The 16,969-nt window shown below is 45.2% G+C and overlaps 1 protein-coding gene across 5 annotated transcripts in view; it reads left to right on the top strand.

Moving 5' to 3' along the window:
* Nucleotides 1–16,969, top strand: part of trim9 (tripartite motif containing 9) — a 57,170-nt gene that overhangs the window by 30,925 nt on the left and 9,276 nt on the right. For all 5 annotated transcript variants that reach the window (XM_085441274.1, XM_085441272.1, XM_085441271.1 and 2 more), the window contains exons 4-7: nt 3,696–3,806; nt 4,943–5,096; nt 5,333–5,478; nt 16,100–16,238. In XM_085441274.1, the coding sequence (XP_085297400.1) occupies nt 3,696–3,806; nt 4,943–5,096; nt 5,333–5,478; nt 16,100–16,238 (550 nt within the window). The remainder of the gene's footprint in view (nt 1–3,695; nt 3,807–4,942; nt 5,097–5,332; nt 5,479–16,099; nt 16,239–16,969) is intronic.

Raw genomic sequence — 16,969 nt, 5'->3', positions numbered from 1 at the left:
TTACATACCGTGATGTAATGGAGATCAAAAGAATAACAGGGCAAATTAACATACATGTCTGTGTTTTCATGGATGAGCCAAATATATTATCCACATGGAAGACAAACTCTATTTAAGACATTATAGGCCATTTTAATAAAAATATAAATATACAAAATGAATAACCAATAATTTCAGCGTTTACAAAAGCAGGAGAAAAAACTTGTATCTTGATCCTGTATGCATCATTATAGCCCAACTGAAACGTTTTCATGTCATTTTAACATAATTTATGGACTGGCATATTTGCTTGTCACATATTAAAGATTCCTGATGAAATGGCCCAAATATTTCACTTTAGTCAGTGCATTTAAAAATTAGATTTTCCAAACAAAATGGGAAAATTTTGCTTCCGATTCTTTTTAGTTGATACGGAGCCCTACGGAGCCCCGCAGGGGACATGGGAGAAAAAAAATTAGGACGGACTTTTGCGAGATCTCGCAAAAACAAACTCGGGATCTTGCAAAACTACGGAGCCCCCCAGGGGACATGGGAGAAAAAAAAATTAGGGAGGAAAAAAAAAAAATTAGGGAGAAAAAAAAAATTAAGACGGACTTTTGCGAGATCTCGCAAAAGTATTGCGAGCGCTCGCAAAAGTATTGCGAGATCTCGCAATAAGTATTGCGAGCGCTCGCAAAAGTATTGCGAGATCTCGCAAAAGTTTTAGCCGCATTCTTCGGAGGCCGCCAGCTCGAAGCCGACCGGGAGGTCGAGGCACGATGTGCCGGGAAAGCGGTGTTCCTCCCGGCTGTAGTAGGTCTCGACCGCCCGTTAGCTTCGAGCTAGTGGCCGCCAGCTCGAAGCCGACCGGGAGGTCGAGGCACGATGTGCCGGGAAAGCGGTGTTCCTCCCGGCTGTAGTAGGTCTCGACCGCCCGTTAGCTTCGAGCTAGTGGCCGCCAGCTCGAAGCCGACCGGGAGGTCGACGCACGATGTGCCGGGAAAGCGGTGTTCCTCCCGGCTGTAGTAGGTCTCGACCTCCCGTTAGCTTCGAGATGGTGGGTGTCAGATCTCCGAAAACGTCGGAGCACTTTTGCAAATATGTGATGTCTTGTAAACCGAGCAGATATCTGACGTTTACACAACTACATTCACGCCTCAAAATATCTTAAAAGTTTATTTTGTGACCCAGAAAGAGTAATATTACAACTAAGTAGCTGCCGCCATTGTTGGAATTCAACTTTTGCGAGATCCCGAGTTAGTTTTGCGAGATCTCGCAAAAGTCCGTCTTAATATTTTTTTCTCCCATGTCCCCTGCAGGGCTCCGTAAGTTGATGTGATCGTTGCTACACTCTTTTCAGAGTTGAATTTCATATCATACTGCAAAGCATAGTTTGAGCAGACTCTAAGCAGCTGCTGCAAGCCAGCTCTATAAGGAACAAAGCAACTAAATCGTCAGCATACAAATTATTAATAAGGCTCTCCCCCATCATGTATCCTGTATTCTGCTTGTTTAGTGTTTTAGAAAGATCATCCACATAAATTTGACGAGGAAAGGTTGTACTTCTTCCCCACTGGACATGCATAGTTTGATATGAATACTAATAATGCAAGATCCTTATCAGATATGAGGGGGCTTAGTAAATAGTTAACTATGATTAACACGGTCAAAACCTTTGGTCCATCGAAGAAGCACATAAATGCACCACATAAATGCACCACACAGCATATATGCACAAATTAGTGCTTTATTTTTTAAAGCAAATTAATTGTCAATAGTTGTTTTATATTCTCAAAGCCTATCCCCAAAAGATTCTTTCTAATATTTTTGACAGTATGCTACCCAGATAAATTGGGCTGTAGTTTTCTAAGGTGGATATTTGACCAGTTTTGTCCTTGACTAAAGGCACCAATAGAACAGTTAACATGGAGTCAGGTAGGCTGCCATGCAATAACTATCCAGAAAAGTGAGTATGTGAGTAAAAGTGAGATTTGAGTCTGCTGGCAAACTCCTATTCCATCAGGACCACATACTTTGTTTTTGTTCACTGTTGCTGCAAATTTATGCACAAGACTCATGTGTGTGTGTTTCAGTGAAGGAGGGTTAGAAAGTTTGAACCTCTAAATCCGCCCCTTTTGGCTACATCTTCTCACGGTGGCTTTGATTGCACAATCTCTAAATGCTTCATGACATTACTGGGCTTCTGAGACTGTTGCATCAGATGTGTTTCATGTGCGTTCACAATAAGACCCAAATCCGGCACACCAGGGACACAGGTGGGAGGTTGCAAAATATAACCAACTTAAATGAGCTCTCGAAATTAAGGAATAAAGAATTGAAGTCGCTGCAGGGGAGAAAATATGCAACAAAAATCCAGACTGGAAGATAAATGAACGCAGTGAAGTGCCAAGCCTACAGGAGGTGTGCAAGGTCAGGCAGGCATATTTATAAAGAGAGGGAAAGGCACAAGAAAAACAAACGTAACTGAAAACATGTGCAAACAATCAGGCAATCACATGGTGGTGGGAAAAAGCCCAAGACAGGAGGAAATGTGTAGCACATAGACAAATAGTGATATTCATTAATATACACTAAAGACCTAAAACAATACCAGACCATAAAAATTATTTCCATGTGTCTCAACTCTCAGTTAAAATTTGAAAATTACAAAAGAAAGAATTATCATGCCCTGTTTGGGATTTACTCTTCACTGTCTGTCTCCATGATCCCATTCAGAGGGCATCCGTTAAGTCATCTCTCATGTTCTGAATGGATTATCATCCTAAAATGGTGCAGTGTTTAAAACAACCACATACAGTTGGGTTCTTCTGAAATGGTTCCTTAAATAATCACAGTAAAATAAAAACTGATTATATCAGCAAGAGGCAATTTAATTCGCATATAATGAGGTGTAATTCCATTGCAGTCACTGTGCACCTATGGTACAGTATTGCGTATCGGCGTGCACTGACTGCAGTCATCAGTAAATCATCTTCTGTTGGTCGGCAAACGGCTTCAGGAAGGATTTTCCTCTCCATTCAGCCTTGGAGCTGTGGCGGTGAAGTTTCTGTTTCCTAGCAACCCCCTGTCCAGCACTTGTGTTTATTTCACACTGTTGCAAAGAAGCTGCGGACATCAGTCTCGGTAAGAAAGAGGGAATCTCTAGACGACATGTTACTCTGGAAGGGTTTCTGTTCCTGTCCCCTCGATTAGGATTAATGGAGCTAATCCAAATTATATTTTTGTTAAATCAAACGACTAATACAGGGCAGAAAATCTGAAAACTCTGAATGCATCTCAGAGCCGTGTCATCACTCATAAAGATATTTTAGGGCAACTTTTTCCTCATCCCTGTCTGTGATGTAACTACTGATGACTGTTCAGGCTGCCCGGGTGTGAAAACACAGTGTCACTTTCCTTCCGTTAACGTCAGTTACAGGATCATTTGCTAGTGTCCCGTCAGCCTCTTCTTCCTCCCTCAATCTGTGTCTCAAGAAAAAAAGAGTTACTCAATCAATAACTCTGACGATCCTGCTCCTAATCTTTTGTCTGAACTTCTGGCTTTTTCTCCCCTCTTTCCTTGTTTTCTTTAGGTCTGTCTACATCCATCCTTCTTCTCATTACTTGTCTTTCTTCTAGGGATGACGATTAGCTTGTGATTATGAACTGTAAGTGTATTATACATGTTTTCTCTTCTGTTCTCCCTGTTTTTCCAGGTGGTGCGGGATCAAATCTCCCACTGTACAGTAAAGTTGCGTCAGACCACAGGCCTGATGGAGTACTGTTTGGAAGTCATCAAGGAAAATGACCCCAGTGGTTTCCTGCAGGTAAGATGGCCACAAGACGTCCTTTTTACTTTTACAAGCTACAGCTGAAACAATGAAGTAGAACTGGACGAAAGATTTCTTAAAACAAGGTGGTACAACACCTCCAGCTGACATCAAAAAGTAACTTCTCCGGCTATTACTGGAATTAAACTGTTGGAAAACTGATCCATAATTTCATTAGAAAGACGTAAATGATGGTTTGCCAAAGAAACCAAATATTTCCAAGCTCTGCTTTTTAGGGGAACAATTTTGCCTTATTAAAATCAAACCTTGCTTGACATCTGTTTAAAGGCAAAAAAAACTTTATGTTTCTTTCTAAAGCTGCCTCTAACTGACGTTTTTGTTCTGATGAGGTGATGAGCAAATGCTGTGTCACACTTGTGACACCAGTCAAGCATTACGTGTTTGGTGACCTTTTTAAATTGATATCTTAATTATTCAGCAAGTGATTTTAACACCATTCAAAATTCTTCATTAGATCATGAATGACAAACTCATTTTACGTCGTGGGCCACGTCTTTGATCTTAAGCGGGTCGAACCAGAGAAACTCCCCTTTCTGTCAGTGTAAAGACATTTAACTATGCATTTAATCCGAAATTCAAAATGCTGATGATAAAGAGAATGAAATAAAAGAAAGAATAAACGTTTCTGTCACTTAGATGTTTATCTATTATTTAATTACTTTAATGTAGTATGAATAGCAAAGGCGAAGATCTTTATCAGGAGGAAAACCTGTAAACCTTTTCATAAGGTTTTCATCTATGGCTCCCTTCGTATGTTCCAAAGCCAGATTGGGGCCAAATTAGAGCCTTTGCCAGGTTGATTCTGGCCCCTGGGCCCTATGTTTGACACCCCTGAATTAGGAGACATATGGGAGAAAACATAGTTTACCTATTATAACTTTTTTTTTTCTTTAAATTTTAATGAGAAACTATCCAAGTTTGAAAACATTTTTTGGAATACAACTAGAAACCTTTTAGACACTTGGTGGAAAAGAAAAATCCCATTATTGCATTTATGGATCATTGCATCTTTATCTGCATTTCTTCATCTGAACGGAGGCTGAAATGTTCTGGCAGGCTTATTATTAATGAGAGATTTAGCGGTAGATTAATCTGTACTGTGTGTCTCACAGATCTCTGATGCTTTGATTCGGAGAGTCCACATGACAGAGAGTCAGTGGGGAAAGGGGACCCTAACCCCCAGGATGACCAGTGACTTTGACCTCACTCTGGACAGTGGACCTCTCCTGCAAACAATCCACCAGCTGGACTTTGTACAGATGAAAGGTACACAGACAGAGAGCCTGATATTTTTTTAAGAACCACTGTTTGCTCTACTTAAATGTGCAAAATTCTATCTAAAACATTTACACTCTTACATTATAAGGCTCTCACTATGTGTCCTTTTATACATATAAAAGTTGTCTTTGCTGTAATGCAGCGTTATATCCACTTGGGGAGTGAGTGTGTGTCTCTTCATACCTCTGTGGGCTGTAATCTGGCCTCGTTTGTCCCCTTCTTAGTCCCAGCTGCTCCCATGCTCCAGCTGGAGGAATGCTGCACTCAGAACAACAGCGCCACATTGTCATGGAAACAGCCACCACTCTCCACCATCACCGTGGAAGGATACATCCTAGAGCTGGACGATGGAAACGGGGGGCCATTCAGGGTAGGTTTCCTAGTGCAGGTACTGTTTTGTCCCTGCAGGCTGGAATTTATCTGTCTGCTTCAGCAGTATTTTTCTTTAAATGAGAACTTTTGTGATATTTACATTTAGATCCCAAAACAAAAAGTGAAAAACAAGACCAGCTAGAGTATAAATCACCTTTATGTGACATGCTTTCCTTCTGTCTGGGCAAAGACTCCATCATTTGATACCAGGGAGGACACCGGCTCAGCCAGGGGAATGTGGCAGCAGTATTTTGTAGCTGAAATCACTCAAGTTAATGTGTGACAGTCGTACAGAGCACGTCACGTGACGCAGCGTAACAAGGCCCTGAATGACACGGCGTCAGGAGGAAGCATTTGTACCACCGCTAGGATGATCCTGTAGGAAGCGTGATCCGGCATCAAAGCAGTCGCCATACTCTCACAGAGGTTTAGCATGTAATCCATCCTATAAGATACTCCCCACACTTCTATTCACTGAAGCCCCTGCTTTGTTACGACAGCAACTTATACCTCCTGAGCCATTCCCTGGGTACAATGGCAAAGCATATCTGTGTCTGAATTCTAAACCTCCGTATAGTAGGCCTGTTGATTTTCGCAACAATCAATCTGGGAGGCTTCCTAAAAGTGATATTAACATTCCGGATGCAGCGCCAAGGCAAGAACCTTATTAGTAGCCTACTCGCGGAGTTGGAAACAAATGAGTCATGTTACTTGGTTTGCGGAATAAATGTGGTTTTATTTCAACATAGCCCTGAGGCTCACACTTTGTAAGCAGGCAAGAAAGCAATGTTTAATTAAAAACAGAAGAAGAAGAAGAGAGGGGAAAACAAAATCTTCTTCTTTAGTAGTATGAGTCTCCATTTAAAGAGAGCAAATTAAGAGAGATAAAAGTGCTCCTCATATCTTCCTCTATATATGATCTCCAATATGTAACCTAGGAAAAAAATGTGCGCTGCTTAATTAAAAACAAAAAAAAATCCTCAATAAAAGTCAGTAAAAATTTCCAACTTCAGTATTTCGTTCACCGAATTCCTTCTGTGATTTAGGTGTTGCATTTGTTTAAGCACTATATCACGATATTCCAAGCAAATGATATTTCCGATGATAGGTGATGAAGTTATTTGGGGCTGCCCCTTTATAAATATTTGTCATGAACCAGCTCGAGGTTCAGACAGTTAATGGCATTTAACAGAATATATATTTACTTAAATTAAACGGAAATATGGAGTGACTAAATCTTAAAAAGAAGAATAATTTAACCCAGAACCCAAGCGAAAAAAACAACAAATGTTGAATATGAACACAAACACATAAAGAGGTGATAAAGCAGTCAGAGTGGGGAGGGGTAATGATGGCCTGCTCTTGCTTGCAGACATGTCTGGGCTTGTGTTGTTAATATATCATTGACGTTGTCGCAGGACGCTGATACCATTTAAAAGTTTATACCAATGTTAACATGGACAGTGTGATACGGCGCAGCCATTCTCTTTACTATTACAGCTTTTGGATAACGAGATCAGACCCAAAAAATGTTTCTCACAGTTCTTTTTTTCTGTTCTTGGCCCTGTATGATGTCATTGGGAGCATGTTTCCTAATATGGCTATCCTGGGCACAACACTCTAGCTGTGAGCAGAGAAGCCCCACCCACTTTCAAACCCTCTGTTTCAGACAGAGGCTGATGCCCAGATATAACATCAATAATGACTTTTTAAACTGTGAATCATGCAGAGCTGGGACATATGGAGTCGGAAATTAGTGTAATAGGTCTCCTTTAATAAAAAGAACACAAGCCAATAAAAAGCAGCCTGCAAATCCCCGAAGGCCAACCGCACACACACACACATACATAAACATCTCATCTTCGATATTCTAGTCTGCACTTTCTGTCAGCATCCTCTCATTACTCCAAAAAAAGAAGCACTATGTCCATTATATTCATTATAGCAGCTGGTGCAGCATAATTAAAGTATTTCGCACACCCCCGGCAGCAGTAACTAGAGCTTTTAACTCAAAAAATATTGGACTTTTTCATCCCTTGCAGATTCTGACTGTGAAGCTGTTGCTTTGCTCAGTGGTTTGTAAGGAGACTAGAAATGGATAGCAGCTATTTCTTAACGTATCCGGTTTTGTTTTGTTTTTCAAACTTATGAAAAGCAGACACTTACGTCCTAAATGCAGACTGTAAGCTAAAAGCAGCTGGTCGTAGTCGTTCACCCTTCAAGTTCTTTTCGTGTTCTGTAATTGTCTGTTTCTTAATTACAAGTGTGGAGTAACATGGTGAGCATTCGCATCCAATCTGCCAACTGATTCACAAACTGTATCTGCTAACTGCTAATTGGTAGAGAGCCATTGCCAAATTGTATTACAGCCTGGAGACTTTTTGTGTTAGCGTGTGATCGTCAACACAAACGCACCAAGACGAGAGTCGTGGCGAATGTTTTGCAGCATCTGTGATGATTTGGTTTGGGGTTTGTGTGTGTGTGTGTGTGTGTGTGTGTGTGTGTGTGTGTGTGTGTGTGTTTAAATATTAATTTGCCATCTGGTCTGTGCGTCTCTATAATATAAACTAAAATCCTTGTATTGCTGTACCTGCATCTGATGCAGCACTATGCCAAAAAATTCTGAAGGAAGTTTTCTCTTCCTCCTTTATTCTCTGATTCACTGAGTCACACCTACGCAGCTCCACGCTGAGCCTGGCGAGTTGTGTCCCCATGTCTATTTATACTCAAGTGTGGGCTGCCGTGCCCACGTTCAGTTGTACAAGCTCGCATTCTCTCTTATTACCCTCTCCACCAAATTCAAATGGGACACTCCTCCAGAAGAAATGGACTCTCTTTGGTGTCATAGTTACGCACTTGATGCATCTGCCAGTGTAATGTATGTTTGCACTGATTGCCGATCACGCTTCAACTGAGTCGTCCTCGGTCAGAAGGAATGGTACTCCACAGTGATGTAGTTCAAATAACTTTACTAAAGAGGTGGCAGATGACATCAACAGGATGTACAGCGTTGGTAGGGAGGCATTACAGTATTCACATGCAGGTAACGGGGGTGTGAGTGTGTATATGGGTATGTGTGTGTGTGTGGTCATCTGTAAACAGAAAGAACAAACATTTGTATTAACCACTATGGATAGCAGTGTACCCCTTATACAGTACTGTGGGTTTCCAGCGTAATGTTATACAATCTGCCATAACCTCATGGCCACTAGATGGCACCCTAAGACCATAAATGAATTTCTGGCTTGTATATACATTGGCAAACCAGACCTCTGCAGATTGCAACGATTCAGAGAATAAACATAGTAAATAGTTACATCCACCTACAACCACAATGCTTGACAGTAAGTCGTATATGGAATGAAATATGGGCTGAACACAAGGCTGCCTGTAGTAGGCCAAACAAAACGCATCTTAGCGATAGCAATGGGACTAGCCTCTTAGCGATAGCAACGAGACTAGCCTCTTAGCGATAGCAAATTACACAGATAAAGTCAACAAGCCTCACTCTCATCTTACAATACTCACATGGTAAGCACGCACGCAGTATTAACTCACACCGAATGCACGTTAATACGTTACTCCTCCGACACACCTCTCATCTGTGCAGCGCTGCGCTGAACACGTTCCCAACCGGAAGTACAGATACCGAGGTGCATCATGGGTAACGTAGTATAAAACAGCTACAGTGAACAAGCGGACTTTTAACAGCCGCCCCTGTATTTGTAGGCAAATACACTCCCGCTAGAGTCCTTCTATTTTGAAACAGTGTCATTTGAGTCCTCAGGAACTTTGGGAAGTTCCACCAACTTAGTTACTGGGCGAACATAGGTACTGTCTTTAACCTTGACCTCGGCAGCTCGAACAACGCCATCAATCCCTGGGAAAACTTTGGCAATGGTACCCACAGGCCAAAGGCCTCTAGGCAAGTTACAGTCCACAATCATAACAGCTTGTCCCACAGCCATGTTGTCAGTGGACCTCCTCCATTTCTGTCGGAGTTGCAGTCCTGGGAGGTAGTTCTGTATGAACCGCTTCCAGAAATGGTCGCTGATGACCTGACTGTGCCTCCATCTTCTGTTAGAAAGAGTGCCTGAGGGGCCGTAAGCTGCCTGGGGTAGTGCCGAATCATGCCGCCCCATCAAGAGAAGATTTGGTGTGATGGGATCTGGGTCAGCTATGTCAGCCGATGCATAGCCAAGCGGCTTTGAGTTCAAAATGCCCTCAACCTCTATGAGAGCAGTGATTAGGACTTCTTCCACCACAACTTGGTCCTTCAGGACCACTTGCAGAGCTGACTTCACTGCTCTGATTTCCCTTTCCCATGCTCCTCCGAAATGAGGAGAGTGTGGGGGATTGAAGCAGAAGTTGATAGTCTGCTTGGCCAGTTGCTGCTTGAGGTCCGGCTCCATGTTTTCAAACGCCGTTTGGAGTTCTCTGTGCCCACCTCTGAAATTGGTCCCTCGATCAGACCACATCTCGTATGGCTTTCCTCGGCGTGCAATAAATCTGCGTAATGACATAAGGAAGGAATCGGTGTCAAGACTAGGGAGGAGATCAAGGTGCACGCATCTGGTTGTAAGACACTTGTAGATGATTCCCCAGCGTTTCTCTCTTCTACGACCTATCTTTATCGTGTATGGCCCAAAACAGTCTACGCCCGTTGACCAGAACGGCGGCTTATAGAGTCTCAGTCGCGATGAAGGTAAGTCAGCCATTTTGGGTGTAGAAGGTGAGGCGCGCCATCTCCTACAGTCCACACACTGGTGCTGATGCTTCTTAATGGCTTGACGTCCTCTGAGAATCCAATAGGTGCGCCGTATTTCCGCAAACAGCCTCTCTGCACCTGGATGAAGGAGCTGGTCATCATAAGTTTTTATGATGAGCTTGGTCAGGGGATGTTCAGCTGCTAATACAATGGGATGAATACTGTCTGGATCTAAGTCGGCAGCTCGACGGAGGCGGCCTCCGACTCTGATGAGACCGGTAAGACTGTCATATTCAGGGGACAGCACGCTAAGACGGCTGTCTGAGCGGACTGGGTGCCCGATCTGGAGGGCTCGGGCCTCCTCTGGGAAGCTGTCAGTCTGAGCCAAGCGAAGCAGCATGGTCTTGGTTTCTAGTTGCTCCACTGCTGTAATAGGAGTGTCAGCCGCCCCGTGTTGGGTCTGGTAGGTAGCAGCAATCAGCTCATCTAGCGTGGCATACTGTGTTGGATCCGGTAAAGTCGGGGATGCAGAAACGTGCCCACAGAATGCAGTCTTCCTGAGCTCTGCCTCACTGCATGCCGGGAACTCTGTTGGCAACTTAGGCCAAGTGTCAGCAGTTTGTGACAGAAAGGGTGGACCATGTGACCAACGATTGCGGACAGTTAGGTCAGCAAGATGTTTCCCTCTGGTGATGTCATCAGCGGGATTGAGGTCAGAGGTCACATACCGCCACTGTTCAGGAGATGTCAGCTCCTGTATTTCACAGATTCTAGTCCCCACAAATACCTTATAGCGACAGGAACTAGACTGGATCCACTGCAGCACCGTTGTGGAGTCTGTCCACAGGTAGATCGATTTCAGGAGGATGGTGAGCTCTGTCTGGAGTAATTTGGCCAATTGGGCCCCTGTGAGCGCTGCGCAAAGCTCCAGCCGGGGTATTGACACCTGTTTACGTGGGGCCACTCTGGAGCGAGCCATCAGGAATGATGTGGCGATGGGCAGTTGTTGATCGATTACTCGGAGATAAGCCACAGCCCCATACGCCTTTTCTGATGCGTCACAGAATATGTGAGCCTCGTATGTCACATTGCTGGAGTTGTGAGAAGGAGTGTAGCAGCGGGGAATGGTGACATGCTGAAGGTGTGACAGTTCACCTTCCCACTCAAGCCAGGACTGAAGTAGATTCCCTTCGATGGGCTCATCCCATCCTCTCTCTGTGCTCCACAGGGCCTGTACAATCAGCTTGGCCCTTGTAGTGTAGGGACAAATATAACCTAAGGGGTCATACTGGGTAGCTAGTACCTTGTACACGTTGCGCAGCGTGACCGTGGAGTAGGTTATAGGGCGGTGCTTATATCCCAGGACATCTGTCGGGCAGTGCCAGCTGAGTCCTAATGTTGACTCTTGTGGGTCGAGACTTTTGAAGTTCAGCCAAAGCTCGCAGCTCTCTGATCTAGCTGAAGCGGGCAGGTGAGCAACTACTTCGGGCACGTTGCTCGCCCACTGACGTATCTCGAATCCTCCTTGAATGAGTAAATCTCTCATTCGGTCGATGAGCTGCTTTGCCTCTTCTGGGTTGGATAGGGACTGTAAACAGTTATCCACATAGAAGGCTGTGTGGACAGAGTCACAGATGTCCTTGTGGGTGTCTTCGTGCTCCCTTGCATGTCTCTGTAGGGCGAAAATAGCACAACAGGGGCTACATGTCGTTCCGAAGGGCAAAACTCTCCACTCATATACGTCTGGGGGCCGGTCAGTTTCACAATCCCTCCACAGAAACCGTAGCAGAGGACAATCCTCTGGGAGCAGCCGAATCTGGTGAAACATGGCTCTGATATCTCCACTCACAGCTACAGGGTGTTGGCGGAAGCGGAGTAATACCCCCAGCAGAGTGGGCCCCAAGGGAGGTCCTGGTAAGAGGTAGTGGTTCAGGACGGCCCCCTGAAACTCAAACGAACAGTTGAAGACCACCCTAGCCTTATTATTGTGATGTACCATGTGGTGGGGTACATACCATGACTCAGAAGGGCTATGTGTCTCATCTGGGCTCAGCTTAACAACATAACCAGAATCTACTAACCTGTGGATCTCCTGGCTGTATGTGAGGGTCAGATCAGGATTCTTGGCCAGCTTACGTTCGGTGGATCTGAGGAGGCCTTTTACTGCTTCAGGAGAGACACACATCCGTGGAAAGTCCCTTCTTCTCAGCAGCGGAGTGGCGTATCTCTCGACACCGTCTACTGGGACTCTGATAGTCTTTGTCTCCAACATAGCTACCGCCTCTCTGTCCTCCTTTGACCGTGTGACCTCCTTCTCTGTCCTGTAGGGGGGAGCATCTAGTTGCCACAAACGCTTCACATCTTGATGCAGGGCCTCTGCAGGAGAAAGGCACATGTTCAGGCACTGCAGGTCCCCCTCAGATGTAGGCATACTACTGGCCGGCCCCTGGATGGCCCATCCGAGCTTGGTGCAGATAGCTACTGGCCCTTTGGACGACCCCCGAAGGACGGGGCGGACAGGGGTGATGAGATGAGCGTTATCTGAGCCAATCAGCACCAAAGGTTGGATCTGGTTAAATCCCTCAATCTGGACTTTCTGTAAGTGAAGATACTTCTTCTTTAGCTGTTCAGCTGGACATGACTGAGTAGCTAGGCTCAGTTGTTGGGCTGTGAAGGCATGGGTTACTTTGTACCTCACTTTGGGCTTAGCCCTTGGTGACACCTGAAATGAGACAAAGCCTCCCTTCATCTGGATTACATCTCGACGGATAGTTCTCAGTGAGAGTATTGCTTCCTCCTGTTCCAAACCTAGAGCTGTAACTGCCGCTGGAAGCACAACAGTCTTCTCTGAGCCGTCATCGAGCACAGCAAATGTATCCAGTGATTTGCTCCCATGATGTAGTTGGATTGGTACTACCTTAAGCATAACACGACCTGAGTGACTTGAATAGTCTAGGTAGACCATACTAGTACTCACAGTTAGTATGTTAGGGTCCCGCTTCTTGGCCTCAACCAGGTCATGGAGCACCGACAAATGCTGGTCACCACAGGTGCTGCACGGCTTCTTCAGAGTACACTGCTCTGGAGAATGTTTACGGCCACAGCGCCAGCATTTGGCCTTCCCGGTAATCCAGGTAGCCATAGCTTTGAGGTCTAGCCTTTTGAATCCATCACAGCCATTCAGATAATGCTCTGTCCCTTCGCAGTATGGACAATAAGGTTTGAACTTCTGTTTCTTCTTAGGTTGGACTGTCGGATCTGGAGCTGTAGATTCTCCCTCCTGTTTTAGCTTGGCTTGGGCTGGATTTGGGCCGTAGTAGATGGAAGCAGATCTGTTGTGTGGCTTGAGCCCTGCTGAGGCTTTGAGTAGGTTCTTCTCTGGACGTGGCTTGTCCGGGGGCATTTGAGAGGCTTGTCTGGATAGCTGAAGGACTTGGGATTTCCGTTCGAGCCATTCTGAGAAGTCGTACATATTGTATGTTCGGCTGCTGCCACTGCGGATGATCCCCCGGGTGATACAGTACTCGATGAAGTTGTCCCTGTAGTTCAGAGGGAGCTTGGTAAGCAGTCTATCCACATGTGAACCACAATGAAGCTCACTGGCTGCTACTTCATCCATGGTACTGAGAAGCCCAACCAGGCTGGACACCGACAGGGAGAGGTCTTCAATAGCTTGAGAGTCTCCGGCTCTAATAGGGGGGCAGTTTAATATAGTGCTAAGCTCACTTTGGACTAACTGCCTTGGCTGTCCATACCTCTGCTCTAGCGCCCTCATTGCACTAGTGTAGGGAGTGCGGTCGTGAATGTAGCGCTTGGCTACCTGTAAGGCGCTGGGATGCTCTAGATGATCTAGTAGGACCTGATACTTGTAATCTTCTCCCAGATGAGAATGTGGCCCTAAGGTGCTGTCCAGCCCTTTCTTCAATAAGGCAAAGTCACTCTCTCTCCCCGACCGGAAGATCACCAGCTTAGGCTTTGGGATGCCGTATGAAGATGCCACCATCATCTCCATCAGGTTTGGTAGAGGCGTTCCTGCTGGGTGAGTTGTGGCAACCTGTGGATTATGGTGTTCAGCAGAGGAAGATGATGAATAGTGACTGCCTGAGGGATAAGGAACATAGTGCTTGCCAGCTGGATCAGGCACAGCTTCAGGATGCAGTATGGTGGGCACAGGGCGATGAGCTTCTGTCCACTGTGATGGCTGGGTCACAGGCGCTGGTGGACGTGAAGGTTGCTGCAAGTACACAGGATTAGCTGGATGTCTGACTTGGAAGACAGGAGCAGCGGGATGTGACATCTGCTGCAGACTCATTGGGTCCACAGCCTGTGATAGCTGGTGCACTGAAAGATGAGCATGTTGTAGTGGCTGATCAGCTGGGGATGCAGAATGTAATAGCTGCACCTGGCCTGGCCTGTTCATCAGGAGCTGATGTTCCGATCGCTGATATGAGAAGGGTTCAGCAGTGCATCGCCCAGGTCTCCTGAGTGGCGTCGATGCAGCTACATAAGTGGCAGGGTGCAGCACTGGCTGAATGTGAAGGCTCGCTTTACGGGGAGGTGATGGAGCAGATGTTTCCACTGGCGTCGGCATGTTCGCCGGTGTTGTGGTGTCATGTAACACCTCATTGCTAGGTTGTAGTGGTGCAACTTCTGTTATGGAGGAAATATGTTGGGGTTGTTCTAACGCTCCTGTTTCTGGGGGAAGAGGACTGCCAGGTTTAGAAGCTTGCTCCAAACGCTCCACCCGCTTCAGTAATGTCCCACGAGTTTCCTCCATAGACACTTGCAGTTGAGTCATGTGTTGGAGGACACTGCTCCAAACTGATTCCATCTTCTGCCATCTCTCATCCTCTTCATAGTCGGAGCTGCTTGAACTACTTGGAGCGCTAGATGGCTCAGTTAGGTTGTGCTCATAGTCCACCAGATGTACTGGAAGTTTCTTCTCCCGCGTTGGACGGGGGCTACTCGATGCACCTCTATCCTGAGGGTTTGCCATCTCATTAACTCAGCCAAGGCGAATCCGGCTCGAAGGACCACTTGTAATGTATGTTTGCACTGATTGCCGATCACGCTTCAACTGAGTCGTCCTCGGTCAGAAGGAATGGTACTCCACAGTGATGTAGTTCAAATAACTTTACTAAAGAGGTGGCAGATGACATCAACAGGATGTACAGCGTTGGTAGGGAGGCATTACAGTATTCACATGCAGGTAACGGGGGTGTGAGTGTGTATATGGGTATGTGTGTGTGTGTGGTCATCTGTAAACAGAAAGAACAAACATTTGTATTAACCACTATGGATAGCAGTGTACCCCTTATACAGTACTGTGGGTTTCCAGCGTAATGTTATACAATCTGCCATAACCTCATGGCCACTAGATGGCACCCTAAGACCATAAATGAATTTCTGGCTTGTATATACATTGGCAAACCAGACCTCTGCAGATTGCAACGATTCAGAGAATAAACATAGTAAATAGTTACATCCACCTACAACCACAATGCTTGACAGTAAGTCGTATATGGAATGAAATATGGGCTGAACACAAGGCTGCCTGTAGTAGGCCAAACAAAACGCATCTTAGCGATAGCAATGGGACTAGCCTCTTAGCGATAGCAACGAGACTAGCCTCTTAGCGATAGCAAATTACACAGATAAAGTCAACAAGCCTCACTCTCATCTTACAATACTCACATGGTAAGCACGCACGCAGTATTAACTCACACCGAATGCACGTTAATACGTTACTCCTCCGACACACCTCTCATCTGTGCAGCGCTGCGCTGAACACGTTCCCAACCGGAAGTACAGATACCGAGGTGCATCATGGGTAACGTAGTATAAAACAGCTACAGTGAACAAGCGGACTTTTAACAGCCAGCATAACAGGAAGCACTGTGTGTCTTTACAGGAAGTGTACGTGGGGACAGAGACCATCTGCACAGTGGACGGGCTCCACTTCAACAGCACGTACAAGTCCAGGGTGAAGGCCTTCAATGCCAGCGGAGTCGGCCAGTACAGCAAGACACTGATCATGCAGACCTCTGAGAGTACGTTGAGCCTCATCTCCTTCTTCCTCTTGTTTTCACTGTAAATTTAAATCACTGTGAATCTAGAAAGAGCAAAGACTCAAGTATGAATTGGTGTTTTGTTTTTTTAAGAGCGCTACCTCACTGACAGTTTTGAGCAAAAAGAGAATCAAAATTCAGCCATCGTTTATTTTATATTTGCTACTGAGCAAGCAAGCTTTCAGAACACTGTGCTTTTTAAAATAGAGCTACATGTTGGGTTGCTCAGGCCAGCGCTGATATTAGTTAATTATCAGTGGCAGTGTATTGTATAGGTCAGACGAGAAATAACGAGAAATTGCAACGTCTCCATTTAAACAGTGAGAACAGAGAACATTGGCAATTAGGTTTTTATCATACACAATAAATAAAGATGGTCAAACCATCAGCACGTCCTTGCACAGTGGGACACTGCAGCGCTGCCATATTTTATTGGTGATTTTAATTTCCAACCAGGTTGGGTGCACCACTGGTCGAGCAGCCTCTGGCTACAAATGCTCAGATACTTTTGCTTCACTTCCATTAAGATTTCGCCGTTTCCCTTTTATTTTTAGTCTGCCATTACCACACTGTAAAATGTCCTGCTCAGTTTGTAGATTGATCTTTAAAATAAACACCAAGATTGCTTGCTAGGCAAAATATCATTATCAAATCAATGTCATAAATATCCATGTTGCAGGTAACGGGCTCGTATGCTGCCAGCTCAAAACAAG

The sequence above is a fragment of the Copadichromis virginalis genome, linkage group LG19, assembly GCF_057382275.1.
Source record: "Copadichromis virginalis isolate Kocher_CV1m ecotype Utaka linkage group LG19, C_Virginalis_male_GT1.1, whole genome shotgun sequence".
In the NCBI taxonomy this organism is placed as follows: Eukaryota; Metazoa; Chordata; class Actinopteri; order Cichliformes; family Cichlidae; genus Copadichromis; species Copadichromis virginalis.
Note: the sequence above shows the minus strand (reverse complement) of the source record. Positions and strands in the feature narration are given on the sequence as shown.